Here is a 19,741-nt window from a genome sequence, read left to right on the forward strand (position 1 = left end):
ATGTTTTATAGACTGCCATGATCCAAATACTCATTAGCACCAACATTTTTTAACATAATAGCTTTTGGTATTTTTTAACCTTTTCTATTTTTTTTAAAAAATAAACTATTTATTATATTTATTCTTCTATATTTTATTACCTCGCCCACGGTTGTTTGGACTTGTTGCAAAGGACTGATGAACTCAAACTGTGTCTGGAAGAACCTTTAATGTCTCCATAAACTGTGAGCTGCCCAAGTTAAATTTTATGACTGAGCAGAGATTATTGTACGTATGTATGAACCAACCTCACCTTCCCCAATGAGCACAACTTGTTTATGATGAATGTTTTTAAATATTGTATTTTATTCTTTTATGGTTGTTTCAACCGAAATAAAGATATTAATGATGATGGTGATGATGATTCTACATTAAAGACACAAGCGTTCCTGCAATACGAACAAGTATACCCTCTCTCAAATGAAATCTTGCCTCTAGAGAAACAACAATACATCATTTACACTGATGAATTTGCTCAGCCTGACATAGAAAGTAAACAACAGTATAGCTCTGCATGCGCTATAGTAAAGGGTCGCATGCGGGATGAGAAATTCAATCCGAGCAATACAACAACATAATCTGCAGTACAGCGCAGTTGTCAGAGCTGAATGCCCTGATATTGCCACTACAGTATAAGGATCAGGAATTTCCCACACTGATAGTGCAAGATTCATTTTTCTGCATGCAGTTTTAGAATGAATATCTTCATTACTGGGGCCAGAATGGGTTTAGAGACTCCATAGGTTGCAGAATTAAACATACATTGTTATGGAAACAAGTGGCAAAGCTGAAAGCATGCCTCCTACTGGTTCAAGTCTGATGAAGCCACCATGGCGACAGTGCAAACTGATGCTGTTGCTGCAATCACTCATTCTAGCACGAGGATAGATGGAGACATACTGATACGTGTCAATGCCTCAAAGAACAGCTCTACCATTCCAAAGGGCTTTCCACTCAAATATTCGTATAAATTAGATGTGCAAAACACACTGTATGCTCAAATTCCAGGAGTGGGGGATAGAGTTATGCCAAACACTAATTGCAGATTAGGTTTATTGCTAGCTGCACCCGAGGGTCAGGGCTCTGCACGTGCAGGAGTCACTGCTACAGTTTTTTTACTGAAGCAGCGATTCTGGTGGCTACGTTTGTCTAAACAAACAAAGGCTTATGTCTTAATGTGCACATCTTTCAGCAGATGAAAGGCTCCACTGTAGCACGGCCACCACAAACACCATTATTCATTTCAGACAGACCTCTTACACATGTGTATTTGGATCACTGCGGCCCCTTAAATTCAGATGGGGCTTAAAAGTACATCTTGGTGGCAGTGGATTAATGGTCTAGATGTTTATGGGTATGGCCTCAGCACTCGACTAATGCTCGAACTGTTATAAAGGATTTTGCGAGTCTTCATATGGACATATGCAATTGGCACGTTACATTCCGACCGTGGCCCTATATTTAGCTTTTGGGCTTACAAGGAAGACATGGAAAGTATGGACATGAAATTCCTGTTCCTGTTAATTTGGATTGGTATAGTAACTGTGGCTTGTTCCTACTACTGACTGGACATTACCTCCCACAACACTCTGCAGTACGACCTGTGAACTTGGTCTTGAAACCACAAACGTCATCACACCGTGAGCAAAAAGAGTTGTCCCTGGGGAACATTTCAGCAGTTCCAGTACCGGATGGTATAGTTTGGGATAGAGTTTCATGTGATGTATTTGGTCCTATGGAGCATTTAAAAATTCCACACGTTTAAAATTTCAATGAATGATTTTATTACCCCGAGTACACTCTCTGATGATTTGGACAGCGGGCCTGTAAATACTATGCTTTCAGATTTAGAACAATCTGCTGCATTTTCTTACACACAATTGTAGGAGGATACACCTGACTACGAAAGTATGGTTTGTTACCAGCATTATGGTCATCATTTTTTGCACAGCGCTAGGTTTACACGCGTTGTAAACACTTACCACCAATTGGAACATTGCCCAACACCACCTAAAGGTAGTTATGCCACATTTGCGCAGAAATATGCATACTTTTCAGGGTTCAAGACATCTGACCCAATGTCATACTATTATAGGACAGTACAGACTAATGCAATTGCGAAGATAATTATGCTGACAAACACCAAGCTCATATATTCAGCACCCTTCATCTCCCAACTGTCTATACAAGGTTTCGACTATTGGAGGGACACAATATACACAAAATATATCTGGGGGACAAATGATTGGCAGCTAAAGGGAACAGAGGCTTTATTTAGAGCTTGCCTCATACCGTTACATACGGCCCTATAAAGGGTCCTTAATGTTGACCAAGAAAACGGAACAACCCATAAACAAGTCAGAGAGCAAGAACCATGATATATGAACAATTACTTTTATTATTCATTTTTCATTTTTTCTTGGAGTTCAAGATTGAGTGCAAAAAATGCTACACAAATTTAGAGATCATTTCATTATGTACACATTAGATAAAACATACACATCAAATTATCAAATACTTTTTCTTTATCACAGTTACTGAATTTTGTGCTTTTGTATAGTTACAACTGAGGTAAAATCAGTTGATATGTTGGTCAAGTGTCCCTAATGCTTAGTTTGTGTAATTTTTAATCTTCCTCAATTGTTTGATATATTTTACTTTCTTTATTCTTCATTACCTTTTTCACCATGAATGAGCAGACTCTCTGTTGTCTGCGAATGTTTGAACTGGCCCCTTTTTTCTACACTTTGAAACATGATAATTGCCATTGGATATAAATGTGCACTATTGTATGTCTTTTTGTGCTTGAACTGTTCTTACCAGGCCATGAGTTTTTCCTATGTGATCGTTTATATATAAAAAATATTTTAGAACATGGAACTTCCCAAAGAGCCCTAGAGATATACGGTTGGCAACCAAGTCAATTGCCAACAAATGTCTGTAAAAATAGCCCAATGGCAATAGTGTTGTATTAAAATCCCAGCATGAGGAAGGAGGTGCATTAAGTAAGGTTTTGTGCGCCCAGCCTGGCGACCTAAAATTAATTATTATACAGTCGCCATCAAATTTTTTAGGTAGTGGGCCTATCCACCCCACTCTTTGTGTAAGTATTATCTGTTCAGCCCCTATTGATGGAAAACCACAGTTTTTTGATAGCCAATGAAGAGTTTTATTTTTAAGAGTTTCATGTGTTTCTGATTGATCTTCCCACAATTTAGGTACATTAGAAAGGATTACAACGTAAGCTCCACATTCTGATGGTAAATTTATAACCGCTGGTGTATCAGTAACTTTAGGGTTAACCGGGTTACGTGACCCTCTTGCCTGCTCCGGGGGGTCCTCCCTTGGTTTCCCATTACCTATCGATGGTACATCTAAATGTTTACCATCATCTAAATTTCTAGCTACAGTCAGGCCTGTGCTAGGCCCAGCCATCGTTAGGGTTGGCTGGTTAATCTTTGCCAAATTAGCGGTAGCATTATTTGTGATCGCACTAGCCTGGTCCCTGGGGTTGGATATTTGATCTCTCAATCTAAGTTTATCCACGTGCCCACTAAGCTTATGTAACTCTATTGCCAAATTATCAATTTTGTCATGTAATGGCAAAATTAACTCATTTATTTTCTCCTTAAAAACATCCACACTGAATATGCACTTGGATTGTTCGTTACCAGAAGCAACTCTCTGTTTCGCCAAGGTCCATCTTGTATTGATTTGCTTTTCTTTGACTGTCTTTCTATATCCCTGACCTATATTTTTCTTTTTACACCCTTTGGTTAAATTTGTAGGCGGTGGTGAAGGGGACAAATTAGATAAATTTGGTGTCACTGAGAGGTGGGAATTCTCAGCTTCAGCTACGGCTGTGTCAAGTATCACCTCTGTTGTATCAGTGGCCCAGTCTGTAGTGATCAATCCTTCCTCCCTATTTGTATGGATCTCTGAAATCAAGCTAACTTGTTCACCTTCCCTTGTACCAGTTCCCATTGATATACGTCTTTCTGTGCGGTCTATTTCTTCCGCCAAGGCGCTAACCGCTTTGGTCAGATAAGTATCAATAGAAATATGCGCTTTATCCATTAAGGGTTATACTCTGCGTCTAGTCATACTTGGGTAATATCAGAATGTATAATATATGTCAAAAAAGTGACAATCAACAACAGCAACTAGCATGAGCAATCATGGGTCACATATAATGATATTCTAACAAACTTTGGTTTTAGCGTGCTTAGGTAATATATATAGAATGGTACTAACCAACACCTCCTTCAACATCATATAACTTATAGATTTGTAAAGAGTAAAGTAAAAACCCTTGCAATCTTACTCGATTTACAAAAGTCAATAAGGTGGCCCATCCCGGCCTCAACCGGCCTTGGACGGCCACAGATGGCCCGCCCTTTGCCCTGGCTTAGCCCGGCGAGTCCCACGTGCATCTCGCGACGCGGGGGCTCTCCTCGTCTTTTAAGCGCCTCCGGGCGCATAATGGCGTGGGCGGCTTCCTGCTCATGCCGCGAAAGCTCGTGGGCAATGTAGTCCCTCCTCACTGCAGCCATGCCAAGATGCCAGGAGGCTGTGGCAGCGGGGGAGACCGGGAGCAAGTGCGGAAGTCCTGCGGCGGTGAAAAAAGAAATCCGGTAAGTCCCAGTAACCTCGAGAGAGCTCCCGCTCCACCCGCTCCACCGGGGCTCTCCTCATCTTTTAAGCGCCTCCGGGCACGTAATGGTGTGGGCAGCTTCCTGCTCGTTCCGCGAAGGCTCGTGGGCAATGTAGTTCCCCCTCACTGCGGCCGCGCCAAGATGCCAGGAGGCTGCAGCAGCAGCAGAGACCGGGAGCAAGTGTGGGAGTCCTGCGGCGGTGAAAAAAGAAATCCGGTAAGTCCCAGTAACCTCAAGAGAGCACCCGCTCCACCGGGACTCTCATCCTCTTTTAAGCACCTCCGGGCGCGTAATGGCATGGGCGGCTTCCTGCTTGTGCTGCGAAGGCTCGTGGGCAATGTAGTCCCCCCTCACTGCGGCCGTGCCAAGATGCCAGGAGGCTGTGGCAGCGGGGGAGACCGGGAGCAAGTGCGGGAGTCCTGCGGCGGTGAAAAAAGAAACCCGGTAAATCCCAGTAACCTCGAGAGAGCACTCGCTCTCCCGGGGCTCTCCTCATCTTTTAAGCGCCTCCGGGCGCGTAATGGTGTGGGCAGCTTCCTGCTCGTGCCGTGAAGGCACGTGGGAAATGTAGTCCCCCCTCACTGCGGCCGCGCCAATATGCCAGGAGGCTGCGGCAGCGGGGGAGAACGGGAGCAAGTGCGGGAGTCCTGCCGCGGTGAAAAAAGAAATCCGGTAAGTCCCAGTAACCTCGAGAGAGCACCCTTTTGGGTGTTCTTTCTTCCTTATTTTCACATTAGATAATGTTCACAATATTTTTTGATTCTATTATGATTGAACACTTTGAAACCTCTCCCCGTTTGTTTTCTTTTTTCTCCTTCCTCTTATAAAGATTGTTTTCAATTTTAATTATTACGTTAGTGTTTTTGAAAAAATATTTTTTTTTCTGCTGGAATATTTAGTATTAAATCTTCAAATGAGATGTATTCTTTTTTGTTAAACAGCCTTGAAAAAGTTGTCTTAAGACGAAACACGTGTTGGCTGTGCTTGTTTTGTTCTCTACATGTCAATATTGGAGAAGACCAATGAATAAAATATTTCCGATATATACACTTTTGGATTTGTGCTACTATTGTTCCTTGAATCAGTGATTCATTAGAGTCTCTTGTTGTAACTCATGTGGGTTGTGCTCTGTCAATCAGTTCATTATACCTCCCATTGTGTACCACACCTGGTATTGAGCCCTACTTGCAGAAGGTGTCATGCCACCAAAGATTTAATTTATTAAGATTTAGGCTTGGCTTTTCCCATTTTCTGGTGTCCTCTACCTCTAAAGCATATACTGAAAAAGATCTGATACTGTGCCCTTGCAATTCAATAGTACATCAATCTCAATTACACATGATGCTTTTTTGAGAACTGTATAAAAATCAAAGAATCTGGATGCTAAAACTTCTTTTGAGGTACTTAAACATCAGGAAATGCAAAGAGGACTTGGGATATTTAGAACAGCTCCAAACCGGTGAGTTATGGGTAACTATTTATAGATTAAATTCCTCATGATTCCTCAGTATTCAAATATTAGAAACTAACTAATATTAGAAACTAACCAGCAAATAGAGAAAAATGAATGGTCAGCTCACGTCTTTTTGTAGTTTTTTTATGACCTGGTTTAAATTAATTGTATTAACTAATCTTAAACTTTCATGCACTAAGAGACTTTATTCATTGATGATATGGTAACCTGCTTGCACCATTGATTTTATTTTAATGGAGATTTTATTCATCTGTATTTTCCATGTAATTTCATGGTGTGTTTTAAAACAAAAAAAGTCTTTAAAGTCTTAGAAATATTCTAGAGAACTCAATAGCCCGGGCCGACGTTTCAGGAGCTGAAAAATCTCTTAAGCTTGTTAATGTGGGTTAGAAAAAGGAGCATGGTTAGCTTTGACAGATTGAAATTGGACAGGGAAAAGGGTGACCAAGGACTCCCAGACCTACAAATATATTATATTGCAGGGCTACTACAGTCTGCAGCGACGCGGTGTGACGAAAGGCAACCGTGGCAAAAGAGATTACTGGAGAGTGCGCCGGATGAGGACCAGCTTCCAATGCTCTTTATGAGTTAAGATTCACTTGCCGGGGGCGTGGCTTGCGCGCCGCTACGAGATGGCGTGCCGCGCTTGAGCACCAGGGAGACGGAGACTGTCGGGACGATTTTAAGATCCAGTTTGTGAGTGTTTCTTCTCCAGCTCTTACCATGAGGTGTCGGAAGGTGCTGTGAGTGCTCTCCTGTATCCTGCAACGGCGCACGACGACCTGCACTGCCCTTTTTTCACTTGCAACCCTCATTACCGGCACTTCAGTGAGCAGCCGCCATTTTGTTTTTGCGGTGGCGTCGCTCGTTTTCATTGGGACAAGACCCTTGCCTTCGAGCGCAACATGTTCAGTCAGCTGTACTGAGGTGACATTTATTACCTTTCTGTTTTGATGGTCCTTTGCAGCCGTTATATGCATAACTGACGCAATTCCTGCTTATTACCTTCTATGGATTTCTGACTGTCTTTTTTCCCCTCACTCTACTTGTTTATGATGATTCCCTGCCTTACCTGAGGTGTTCGTGCTTTGTGACCTGATTGCTAGGTTGCTTGCTATGTGTCAAAATCTGTTTTTGGCGCTCTAGGGTCTTTTTGGCTTCTTCTTCTACTTCAACTGCTTTTGTCCGACATTTTGTGCGCTGGTGTCCCGGGCATAGTCTACGCCTACGGTGCTTCTTGTCAGTGGCACTTGGTGAATTATTGTTTGTGTAATTCCTGGCCCTTGCTCATTTACTCTACGTCAAGTTCCTTTGGTGGTGGTGTTTTTGAGCTGTCTACTGTGGCCTGTTCCTATGGAGGACCCCATGGGGCCTTCCCCTACTGCGAAAGACTCTAAAGGGACTTTGAAACAATGTAAGCAGCAGTCCCCCTCTCCGGAGTCCTCTCAGAAGGATACTAACTCCACTTTGGATGCTATTCTGATGCGTCTGAATGCCGTCCATGATATTGCACAGTCTACTAAAACTAATACCGACTTATTGCAAGTTGAGGTGGCTGCTATCAGGAGTGACTTTAAAGCCTTATCTGTCAGGGTTACTAATACTGAATCTCGTATCAGTGTGGTGGAAGACTCTTCGCCAGCATTCGAGGTCCCTTCTCCAGCTAGAACGTTTGATGACGGCCTAACGCAGAGACCTTACAGAGCAGGAGGATCGTAATCGGAGGAGCAACCTCCGTATTTTTGGTCTTCCTGAAGATGCTGAGCAGTCAGCTCCATCAATGATTGACTTCCTCTCCAAATGGATCCCTTCTACCCTACAAATTTCCTTTCAAAAAGACTTTGAAATTGAGAGAGCTCATCGGGTGCCTGTGTTCAAACCTAACACCTCCACTTATCCCAGAGTAGTAATCCTTAAACCACTGCGCCATCAGCATTCAGAACAGATTTTGGCCCATATGAGGAAAGTCAAGTCGGTGTCTTGGGAGGGCCATCGGATTACTATCTCCCAGGATTTTGCCAGAGACACTGTTATTCGGAGGAAGGGATTTCTCAATCTGCGAAAACGTCTGTTGGACATGCATATTCCTTTTTCCTTTGCTGGTCCATCCAAGTTTCGTATAACTTTCAAGGGCCCCTATCGGATTTTTGATGAACCTGCTGATCTTTCCTCTTTTTTGGATAACCAACTTGAGTCTCAGATGGATTCTTCTCCAGTTCCTGGCTCTTCTGGGACTTGAGTTTCTGTCTTTGTTGTTTCACGTGGTTTAGTGCGTCTTGCTGTTTGCCATATGCCCTTGTTTTTTCGCTCCATCTGTTGATCGCTGGTTGCTATTCGTTTTCCAAATGATTTGTCTGACTCTTGTCTGTTTTTGCTTCACTTGTTATTGGTATTTATCCACTTTTCCCGATATTTGTCTGTGGCCATTTTATCTTTCTTGATTGTCCTCCTTGTTGTGGGCGATTTTTGGCTCCTTGTTCATGCGTCTCTTCCGATATTTGTTTCATATTGTATTTCGTCCCACTTTTGGTATTTTTCCTAGCTCTTCTGGGACTTGAGTTTCTGTCTTTATTGTTTTATGTGGTTTAGTGCGTCTTGCTGTTTAACATATGTCATTGTTTTTTCGCTCCATATGTTGATCTCTGGTTGCTATTCGTTTTCCAAATGATTTGTCTGTCACTTGTCAGCTTTAGCTTGACTTGTTATTGGTATTTATCCACTTTTTCCGATATTTGTCTGTGGCTATTTCCCCTTTCTTGATTATCTTCCTTGTTGTGGGCGTTTTTTGGCTCCTTCTTTATGCGTCTCACATCTTCCGATCTTTCTTTCATGTTGTATTTTTTCCCAACTTTTGATATCTTTCGATTTTGTACTTTGCCGAGCGGTGATCTTCCCTTTTCTTGGCGTAGGTTTATATGTCTGTTTTTGTCAGCCGTTCGGTCCGATGTGTCAGTTTTTCTCTTTGTGCTCATTCATATGGTTTGTTTTCTATATTTGCCTTTCTTGTCATTATTTATGGCTCCCTTCCTAGTATTTCATCTTGTCACTTAGTGGTATTTTGTCTATATTTTCGCTCTGTTTTTTTAACCTTGCAATTTTTATTCCTGCTGATACATGATATTGCTTGACATTTTATCTGCTTAATTTTTCAATTTTCATATTTATTGTTTCTCCTTTCTCTAACTATATACCATGTATTTTATTTATATTTTGCGAGTTCTTGATTTGCACCATTTTCTGCTTTTCATACATACTTCTCTTGTCCTTTGTATAGAATTTATAGTTTCTTTCCATTTAACTGTTGTAATATAGCTAAGATCCTTTTATCTCACTTTAGCTTCTATTCATGAGCTTGTTATTTGATATGCCTCATATTGTATTTTCCTCTCTTTTTTCGGTCATTGACCGGGTTTGATTATTCTGTGCCTATTTCTCGTAGCTTTTCTTTTTCCGATTTCAAATATATTATAGGGTCCACTTTTATTTTTCTAGTATCACTGCTTGTGGTTTACTTTTCTCTAGTCTGGGATCTATCGTTTCTCTACTGTCTTTTTCCTGACGGTCTTTTGTTTCCCTCTCCATGTTCCCCCTGGTAAGAGATGGGTCTCTCAAAGACCTACCCTGGCGGGTCTCTTTTTCTCTCTTTTCCATTCTTCTTTCTTCCTTTCTCTCCTTCTCTTTCCCTTTCTTCTCCTTTTTTCTTCTTTCTCTTTCCTCTTGGATCTCCTGGTGGCGCCTCTCTACTTTGTGTCAGATGATGGTGTTCTGTTTTTCTGTCCATCTGTATTTCTTAATTTGTTTGTTTTGCCTGGCTTAAATGTTGTTTCCCTTAATGTTAAGGGTTTAAATCATCCGGTTAAGAGGGCTAACATTTTAGATTATTGCAAATCTTTGTCTTTGGATCTGGTATTTTTGCAGGAGACGAAATTATCCCATAAAGATGCTCTGTGGTTGCGGAATGGCTGGGTTATGGATGTGCTATGCTCTGATGCTCTTGGTAAACGAAATGGCGTGATCACCTTTATTTCTAAAAACTCTGGATTATCAATCCTTTCTTCTGACCATGACTCTGAGGGTCGTTGGGTATTATCAAGATTATCTGATGGTATTCATGATCTTTATGCTTTGAATATTTATGCTCCAAATAATGATGATCCTCTTTTCTGGCAGAATATCACTAAATTACTTTCCCGAACGCCTCATAACGGTAATCTAATAGTGGGTGGTGACTTTAATTTGCAGTTGGATCCTCTGTTATATAGAAACTCTGCCTTTTCTTTTCGCCCTCCTAGAGCTCACAAGCACTTATTAAACATGTGCTCTTCCGCTAATCTTCTTGATATATGGCGTCTTCATAACCCTACTGGCAGTGACTTTTCTTTTTTTTCCTCTCCTCATTCTAGTTTTTCTCGTATTGTTTACCTCTTGGTTCATTCGTCTCTGCTACAATCTTCGTCTTTACCATCCATCCATCCTATTCTTGTCTCAGACCATGCAGCGGTTTCCTTCTCCCTCTCGGGCTTGCTCCTAAGAAATCCTCCCCTTCGTGGAAATTAAATACGAAAAATTTTTATGATGACGCTGCGGTCAGTGCCTTGCAGCCGAAATTGAACAGCTTTTCTCTGATAATGAAGGTTCCGATGATTCTCCAGTGGTTTTGTGGGACGCCTTTATATGCACTCTTCGCGGTTACATCATTAAAGTTATGGCACAGAGAAATGCTGCCATTAAGAAGGAACTTTCTGATTTAGCAGATAGTATTAAACGGAATGAACTCCTTTTTCGTCAAACGAAAGACTCACAAATTTTACAGTCTATTAAAAATCTAAAATACTCATATAATGCTCTTGTCACTAAGAGGGCTCATATTGGTGTTCAAGCACAAAAGTCTAATCGGTTGTTATTGAAAAATCGTGCTGGTAAGGTCTTGGAGGCCACGTTGAAGTTTCAAAATTCTACTTTTAGTCGTCTCAAATTACTTCTATCTCTGATAGATCCGGCATTAAATAATTCCAGACTAAGGAGATCCTTGAGATCTTTCATGATTTTTATGATACTTTATATACTCCTACTAATCCATCGTCCTGGGAGACTTGTCAAGAGTTCTTAAGCAGTATTCCTATTCACTCTGTTTCTGAGGAAGATGGGGAGAAGCTAGGTGCCTCAATTACAACTGAGAAAATTACTCTTGCTATCAAGGCTACTCGTTCTGGCAAAGCTCCGGGACCTGATGACTTTCCCATTCTGTTTTATAAAACGTTTCTCCTTCTCATGGTCCCTCGTCTAAAGACCCTTTTTGATGTATTCATTCAACAAAGTGCGGTTTCCGGTACAGCGGGGGATGCTACTATTGTGGTCATCCCTAAGGAGGGAAAGGATATAACAGACCCTAAAAACTTTTGTCCTATTTCCCTCCTTAATATGGAGGCGAACATTTTTGCCAAAATTCTGGCTTAACGTTTGGAGTCCTATATCCCTTCTCTGGTTCATCTATCACAGACTGGGTTGTCAAAGGTCGCCTTGCTAGGGACAAAATACGTACCTTTTGCCATATTTTGGGGGCAGCTAAACGATCTACGCTTCCTGCTGCAGCTTTAGCCCTTGACGCTGAGAAGGCTTTTGACAAGGTCTCTTGGCCTTTTTTGCAAGCCGTTCTTTGTGCTCACAATCTTGGGGATTCCTTTGTTAATATGGTGATGTCTCTTTATGCCCAGCCTCGAGCGAATATTAGAGTAAATGGGGCTACCTCTGAGTTTTTTAGTCTTCGACATGGTACTCGTCAGGGTTGCCCCCTGTCCCCACTTTTGTTTTTACTAGCTATCGATCCACTCCTGAGGCTAATTGATCTTCATCCAGACATTAAAGGATTTACGTTTGGTTCACAATGCATGAAATCAGCGGCTTACGCAGATGATGTTCTTATTTTTTCTGAAGATATTGTTTCTGCTATTCCTGCGATCACAGATACAGTTGCTCTTTTTCTACGGTCTCTGGCTACACTCTAAACAGAGACAAGACAGAGAGGTTTCCCCTTAATGCTTATTGTTTTGCGGCCCATATGGGATCTGCGGGTTTCAAATGGCAATCTAAACAGCTCAAATACTTAGGGGTCTGGTTTTGTAGTACTTTATCGGATACCGTGGCTTATAATGAGACACAGACCATAATTAAAGTTCATCATTTTTTAGATACTTGGTCTCCTAAACACATTTCTTGGTGGGGCCGGGTCCAAACTTTAAAAATGATGGTCACTCCTATTAACTTTATTTCGTCTATGCTCCCATTGAATCGATCTTCCTCCTTTATTCGTGAGATTGATTCCATCACTTCCTCATTTCTTTGGAATGATAAGAGGGCTTGAATCGCATATAAATCCTTGAGAAAACCTTGTGATATGGGTGGCTGTAATTTCCCAGATTGGGGGAAGTATCAAGTCGCTTTTTTAGCTTCTCAAAGAGCGTTGTGGTTTTCCTCACTTCCTGGTCCTACACCTTCTTGGATGTGCATCGAGCGGGCTCTCTCTTATCCTCTTCCAGTTTCTTCATTTTTAACTACGTCTTCCCTAACTATCCTTTTTTCTCGTGCTATTATATTGGATACCGTTGCAGCTGTTAAATTGGTCGATCGGAAAATGGCAACTCCGATTCCTAAATCTATGTGGTCATCTTTGTGGCGTAATCCCCGAATAAAGGTTCTTATTGACCTCCCACTGATTCAATATTGGTCTGCCAAAGGTATTACGCTGGTCCGTCATCTTTATGACTCCAATGATGACCTGTTACCTTTTTCTTCTTTAGCTCGGCAATTTTCACTATCTAATTTGGATTTTTACACCTTCTTGAAAATTAAAGTCACTCTTGCCAAAGTGCGTCTTGTTCCCAACTCCCCTTTGATCACTTTATTTTCTTTGTGGCTTAAGTCTGGCCACATTGCTTCACGCATTTATACATTTTTGATTTCAACGTCTTCAGACTCTTGTACCATTGCACAGCAAAAATGATCTCGTCATTTTGGTACGGAGTTAACTGATCATCTGTCGGCGGACACTTGGCAATTGATAGGTACGTTCTCTTTGCGCAATAAAATTGCTCCTTCTTTGTTTCAATCCAAATTCTTCTCCATCAACCTTCTTCATTAGACCCCTAAGCGGCTTTGTTCTCTTCATTTAAAAGATGATGACTTATGTTGGAGTTGCGGCTCACGGTTGGTGACTATCCACATATGTTCTATCATTGTTCCCTTCTACAACCCTTTTGGGATCTTATTCATAAACATCTTATGTAAATTTTTCGAATTACATTTTCTCTTTCCTTTCCTATCATCTTATTGGGACCCTTGGCTTCTTGGGAGCCTCTGCCGTTAGATACCTTAGATATGCAATTGTTGGATCTTTTACTTAGTGTGGCAGTTAAGGTAATTCTTATGGATTGGAAATCTTTCGCTTTCGTGTCTTATCACACATGGTGGGCATGGGTCTCCTTCTTGAGAAGTGCACACACTTCTGTGGATAGAGCTCATCTCACTCCCACTATTTCTTTTAATGTATGGAGAACTTTAGATAATTATATGGATTTGGCCTCACGGAGGTTGCTTGACCAATATCCCTTTGTGACGTCTGTCTGACCGGTGGTTGTAGTGGTTTATTTTATTTGCTGCGTCATCAAGAGAGATCCTTCCTTTCCCTATTTCTTCTTTCTTCTTTTCTTTTTCCTTCTTTCTTTTCTTCTGTCCTGTTCTCTCTTTTCTTTTTCTTCTCTCTTTCTATTTTGTACATAATGATACTGTTCTTGGGTTACTATGATTCACTACTGTCACTCTGCTCTTTGACCTTCATTTTGTATTTAAAGACATGAGTTGTGGCAATTTATCTACTGTTAATGATGTATTCTACTGAACTGGTGGTTTTTTCCTTATCTTTTATTTTGGTATCATTATGAACTGTACCTATCTGCTTTTATCTTTTTTAAATCCTAATAAAATTATTGAACTAAAAAAAAAAAATTTAACTTGCCGGGTTGAACACTTTTGTGATACATCAGAATTCTCCTGGCTCGAAGCTGACAATTAAACGGGTCATAATAAAACCTCCACCTTATGCCAGGCAGTTGAATATTTGGTGGCTGCAGCCATTATAGCAAATGGAAGAGGTTGTATGTGTTAGATGGTGACAAGATAGGGGCTGCTGGTTGGCAGGGGATGTGTACCCCTGAGCATCCTCAGCATACCCCTAGTGCATCGCCTCAGCAACGTCGGAATCCAGGAGAAGGCACTGGATTGGATCATCCCCTTCCTCGATGGAAGAACTCAGAGAGTCCGCCTACCACCGTACAAGTCAGAGGCCACCGAAGTCATCTGCGGCGTCCCCCAAGGATCCTCTCTGAGCCCCACCCTCTTCAACGTCTACATGAGCCCCCTCGCGGCCATCGCACGCCAACACAACCTCAACATAATCTCCTACGCCGATGACACCCAGCTGATCCTGTCCCTGACCAACGACCCCGCCGCCACCAGAGCCAATCTGCACGAAGGGATGAAAGATGTAGCCGAGTGGATGACGACCAGCCGCCTGAAACTGAACTCAGACAAGACGGAGGTCCTCATCCTGGGCTCCTCGCCCTCCGCCTGGGACGACTCCTGGTGGCCCCCCGCCCTGGGCACCGCACCCAAACCGACAGACCACGCACGCAACCTGGGCTTCATCCTGGACTCCTCCCTCTCCATGACCAGACAAGTCAACGCCGTCTCCTCGTCGTGCTTCAACATCCTGCGCATGCTACGGAAGATCTTCTGGCGGATCCCCACCGAGACCAGGAAGACCGTCACCCAGGCCCTCGTCACCAGCCGACTGGACTACGGCAACGCCCTTTACGCCGGTACCACCGCCAAGCTCCAGAAGAGACTCCAGCGGATCCAGAACGCCTCTGCCAGACTCATCCTCGACATCCCACGCAACAGCCACATCTCCGGACATCTGAGAGACCTGCACTGGCTCCCCGTCAACAAAAGAATCACCTTCCGTCTCCTCACCCACGCACACAAAGCCCTACACGATCAAGGCCCGAGCTACCTCAACAACCGAATCAACTTCTACGCTCCAAGACGCCACCTCCGATCAGCCAGCCACGCCCTCGCCACCGTCCCCCGCATCCGAAGAGCGACAACAGGAGGAAGGTCCTTCTCCTACCTGGCCACCAAGACCTGGAACTCCCTCCCGACCGAACTGCGCCTGACCCAAGACCACCTCTCCTTCAGGAAGAAGCTGAAGACCTGGCTGTTCGAGCAGTAACGCTCCCCCCCCCCAAGCGCCTTGAGACCCTACGGGTAAGTAGTGCTCTCTATAAATGTCTTTGATTGATTGATTGATTGATTGAGGGGAGATTCTCAAGTTCGAAGAGTCACAGCAGACCTTTCAGCTGAAGCTGAGCCAAACCTTCTGCTTCCTAAAATATCCAGAACGACACAGGAGATGTGGACTGACTAGCAGATGGTGCTACTTCCCAGATACCGGAGTGACTGTTAAATGTAGCACCTGGGGGTATGAGTTCATGTGTTTGGGTTGCTCTAAAGAAAGTTAGACAATGTAGGCTGTGGGGATGGGGGACCCAGACACTCGGTTCGATTCTGCTAGGCCCAGTGCAGGCCTATGCCACTATATGTAAATGAGTAGACACGCACACATACAATGCTGGTCCGGACAGGAAGTGCTGTGCCACTCCTGTCCTTTTATTTATAGCCTTCTGGCCACGCCTGGCCAGAAGGTGATACAAATGGGGGTAGTGCTTCCGGGGCTCAGGAGAGACCCTCGGAGCACTAGAGCGCTACATAGGCCAACAAGGGCGAGAGAGCAGAGTGAGAAGGATCTCTCAGATTCCCTGACAGCCAGCCAATGGAATGAAGCCTGTGCCCTGGATCAGACGGTGGCCTTCAATGTCCGACTTAAAGGATCACGCTTTGATCATGTACGTCCTTCCTACCTTGCACCTTACAGACCAGTGCCATGTCCTAGATGTGGCTTCGTTTATAGATACGACAGTGACTTGTGTGGGTGTCAGATTACTGACAGGCGTTAGAGGCCATGCTCTGCGGGGTGACTGCCTTAAGATTATTCTCAGCAGTGAAACTATGTCTGTTGGAATTAATATCCAGACGTAAGAAAGGTAAAAAAATTCGAAATAGGTTTGCTGCACTTGGTCTACTTTTGGCTTAGAGAGTATAGCAATAGACTGACTTTCCCCCATGCCTTAAACCTCAAACGTGGGTCCTAGATTTGACAGACTGGGCTGTTCCAAGGAGTGTCGGCTGCGGTCGGAAGATGAAGAGGGATGAGAAGGTGGAAGCTGATTTCGAAATCTGGGGTCAAATTATTACGCATTTGATAGTAGACCCTGAGGTCTGAGTGACCCCACACAGGGTTTTTCGAAAGAGAAGAGTGTTTGCAGGGGAAACATGATTGGTCGGACTTGACAACGTGAGAAATTGCCTTGCTGAATGTATATTTGATATAAAGACAATTGAACAGCCATGCGTGATGAGCTCGATCTCTTTAAATATTGTGAATACAATGTACAAGACTGCAAATCGAATGGACTAGGAGATCTGGGCTGGTGTCTGGCACTGCTGGAACGGTATGATTCATACCTATTGTTTTGGGGTTTATATGTGCCAAACCAGAAAATACAGAATTTAAAACAATCTATCAGGAGAACAAATAATGCTTTTCTTTTAAATTACAATTTTTTACAATCAAAATCTTAGAATCCAAAAAGAATGTATGGGTTCAACTAAAAAAAGATATCCATATATTTTATATTTATATTATATTAATTATATTTGTACGCAGCCTCTATGTCGATGCCTATGAATAGTTCACTCGGATGCAACTTGGTGCCCTGGTTCAGACTGCCGTAGGTAGCAGGGGCTGGTTCGCCTGTCAGCCTTCAGCATGAAAAGCCGCCCCTGCTGTAAAGACGCGCGCAGGAGGAAAGCGCGCATTCCACGCAGGGCGAGAGGAGGCGGTGACAGAGTTGTGAGTTGACTTACAAACCCCATTCCGAGTGAATTCATTCATGATGTACACACGCTGCAGCCGGTGCACAGCGCGCGAGCAGCCCCCACTTCTCCCTCGGCGACACTAAGAATAGCCAACCCCGCTGCTTAACGTAAACCAGAAAACACGCACGAGCCGGAGCGGTGGGGATAGCGCCAGAGCTACCTTCACCTACGAGCTCATTAAATCTGCACTAACATTTCTAAAGAGACTGCTTCGGATCGGCCGAGGGGCGCAGTTAGAATGCACTGGACATTATGACGTCCACTTTCTGATAACCAGAGGGAAGGAGGCGCACAGGCGCTTTGAAGCAGAAGCACTTGGAAGGAAGCTGGCCACTTTTCAGAATGTGTGTGAGGACCGGCGGCTGCAGCGGGGCTTTGTTCCCTCTATTCCGCCGGTGCAGTGCCGGTCCCGGCACGCCATTCACCCCTGGTAGAGGTAGGAGAGCTCGGCTCCCCGCGTGCGTGTGATCCTCGGACATCCGGTGCATGTGCTGCCCGCTGCCGAGCCCGGCCCGATGGGGCAGCCCGTTTGGAGCCCGTGTGCACGCTATGTCATTGCCCATCTGGAACAACTGGAGCCGGCGGCAGCCCCTGGGTCCGCTGCACGCGGAGATGCTGAACCGGAGCCTGTCCCGTCAGCAGCAGGCTCAGCACCGGGACGTGGCCGTGGCGCAGACCGTCACCGGCACCCTGCTCTCCCTGCTCATCCTCTGGACGCTCTTCGGTAACGTCTTGGTGTGCGCAGCTGTCATGCGGGTCAGGCACCTGCGGGGCAAGGTTACTAACATCTTCATTGTGTCCCTGGCCGTCTCCGACCTGCTGGTGGCGCTGTTGGTCATGCCCTGGAAGGCCGTGGCCGAGGTAGCGGGCCACTGGCCCTTTGGAGCCTTCTGCAACATCTGGGTAGCCTTTGACATCATGTGCTCCACGGCCTCCATCCTGAACCTGTGCATGATCAGCGTGGACCGCTACTGGGCCATCTCCAACCCCTTCCGCTACGAGCGTAAGATGACCCCGCGCGTGGCCCTGGTGATGATCGGCACCGCGTGGACACTCTCGGTGCTCATCTCCTTCATCCCCGTGCAACTGGACTGGCACCGGAGTGGAGCCGAGAGTCCCCGCAGCAACCACACCGTCCCCCGGGACTGCGACTCCAGCCTCAACCGCACCTATGCCATCTCCTCCTCCCTCATCAGCTTCTACATCCCCGTGGCTATCATGATAGTCACCTACACCCGCATCTACCGCATCGCCCAGGTGCAGATACGGCGCATCTCCACGCTGGAGCGGGCGGCCGAGCACGCGCAGAGCTGCCGCAGCGCGCGGCTGGACTGCCAGCAGCACCACAAGAGCCTGCGCCACTCCCTGCGCAAGGAGACCAAGGTGCTGAAGACCCTGTCCATCATCATGGGCGTCTTCGTCTTCTGCTGGCTGCCCTTCTTCATCCTGAACTGCATGGTGCCCTTCTGCGACCGCTCGGCCCCCGGCGCCCCGCGGGGCCTGCCCTGTGTCAGCGAGACCACCTTTGACGTCTTCGTGTGGTTCGGCTGGGCCAACTCTTCGCTCAACCCCATCATCTACGCCTTCAACGCCGACTTCCGCAAGGTCTTCGCCAGTCTGCTGGGCTGCGGCAGCCTCTGCTCGGGCACCCCGGTGGAGACGGTCAACATCAGCAACGAGCTCATCTCCTACAACCAGGACACCGTGTTCCACAAGGAGATCGCCACCGCCTACGTGAACATGATCCCCAACGTGGTGGACTGCACGGAGGAGGACAACGAGGACACCTTCGACCGCATGTCCCAGATCTCGCAGAGCTCCCTGAACCAGGACCCGGCCACGGACGGCATCTCCTTGGACAAGATCACACCTTTCACCCCCAACGGTCTGCATTAGGACCGGATGGATACAGCCCACCATGACTGTCTGATTATGCAGGCGTCATACGATTGAACCTGACAAAGCGCTCTAACAGGATATATTTTTTGTTAAGTAAAAGACTATACAACATGCGCGACTGCCTTTACAAACGGGGGGCGCTGTTCCAACGTCCCGCCATGGGGCACGTGGGGGCACGCGAGGACGTGCACTCCAAACCTGTGCTCCGTGGCTGCGTCACTTCCCGCAGTGTTAAAGAAGTTCTGTCTGTGTCCCGGACTGAAGACGTTCACAACTCAAAGGACTAGTTGAATCGTGCACTGCTGCTCAGCACAGTCAAGGCCTTTTTAAACAGTGCATGCAACATCAATCCATTGTCCAGTTAAGACATTTGCACTCCGTGGTTTCACCGTCTGATCTATTCAATTTCTGAAATTCTGACAGTCACCAACTTCATTAAACACAAAGGGATGGAGTATTGGTAGGCAGCAAATTCTAGTCATGTTGTGATATTTAAATCTAATTCTGTGAAATGTATTTTTAAAAATTACAGAACCCCCATTCTCTTGCTTTTCATTTGTGAATAAAAACATATTATTTATTACATTAGCTCTCATAATATTCTTTGGTGCGACTGCGAGTT

At 44.8% G+C, this 19,741-nt stretch overlaps 1 protein-coding gene across 1 annotated transcript; it reads left to right on the forward strand.

Moving 5' to 3' along the window:
• Window positions 1-17,409: 17,409 nt before the first annotated feature.
• On the forward strand, window positions 17,410-19,169 carry DRD5 (dopamine receptor D5). Its single transcript, XM_086964529.1, has one exon. It carries the CDS (start codon window positions 17,707-17,709, stop codon window positions 19,114-19,116), a length of 1,410 nt encoding a protein of 469 aa, XP_086820655.1. The 5' UTR covers window positions 17,410-17,706; the 3' UTR covers window positions 19,117-19,169.
• The last annotated feature ends 572 nt before the right edge of the window (window positions 19,170-19,741 follow it).

Source organism: Lissotriton vulgaris, chromosome 3_2 (assembly GCF_964263255.1).
Source record: "Lissotriton vulgaris chromosome 3_2, aLisVul1.2, whole genome shotgun sequence".
NCBI lineage: Eukaryota > Metazoa > Chordata > Amphibia > Caudata > Salamandridae > Lissotriton > Lissotriton vulgaris.

Coding starts and splice junctions, on each gene's coding strand:
- DRD5 (XM_086964529.1), top strand. CDS start 17,707: ATGTGCTGCCCGCTGCCGAGCCCGGCCCGATGGGGCAGCCCGTTTGGA.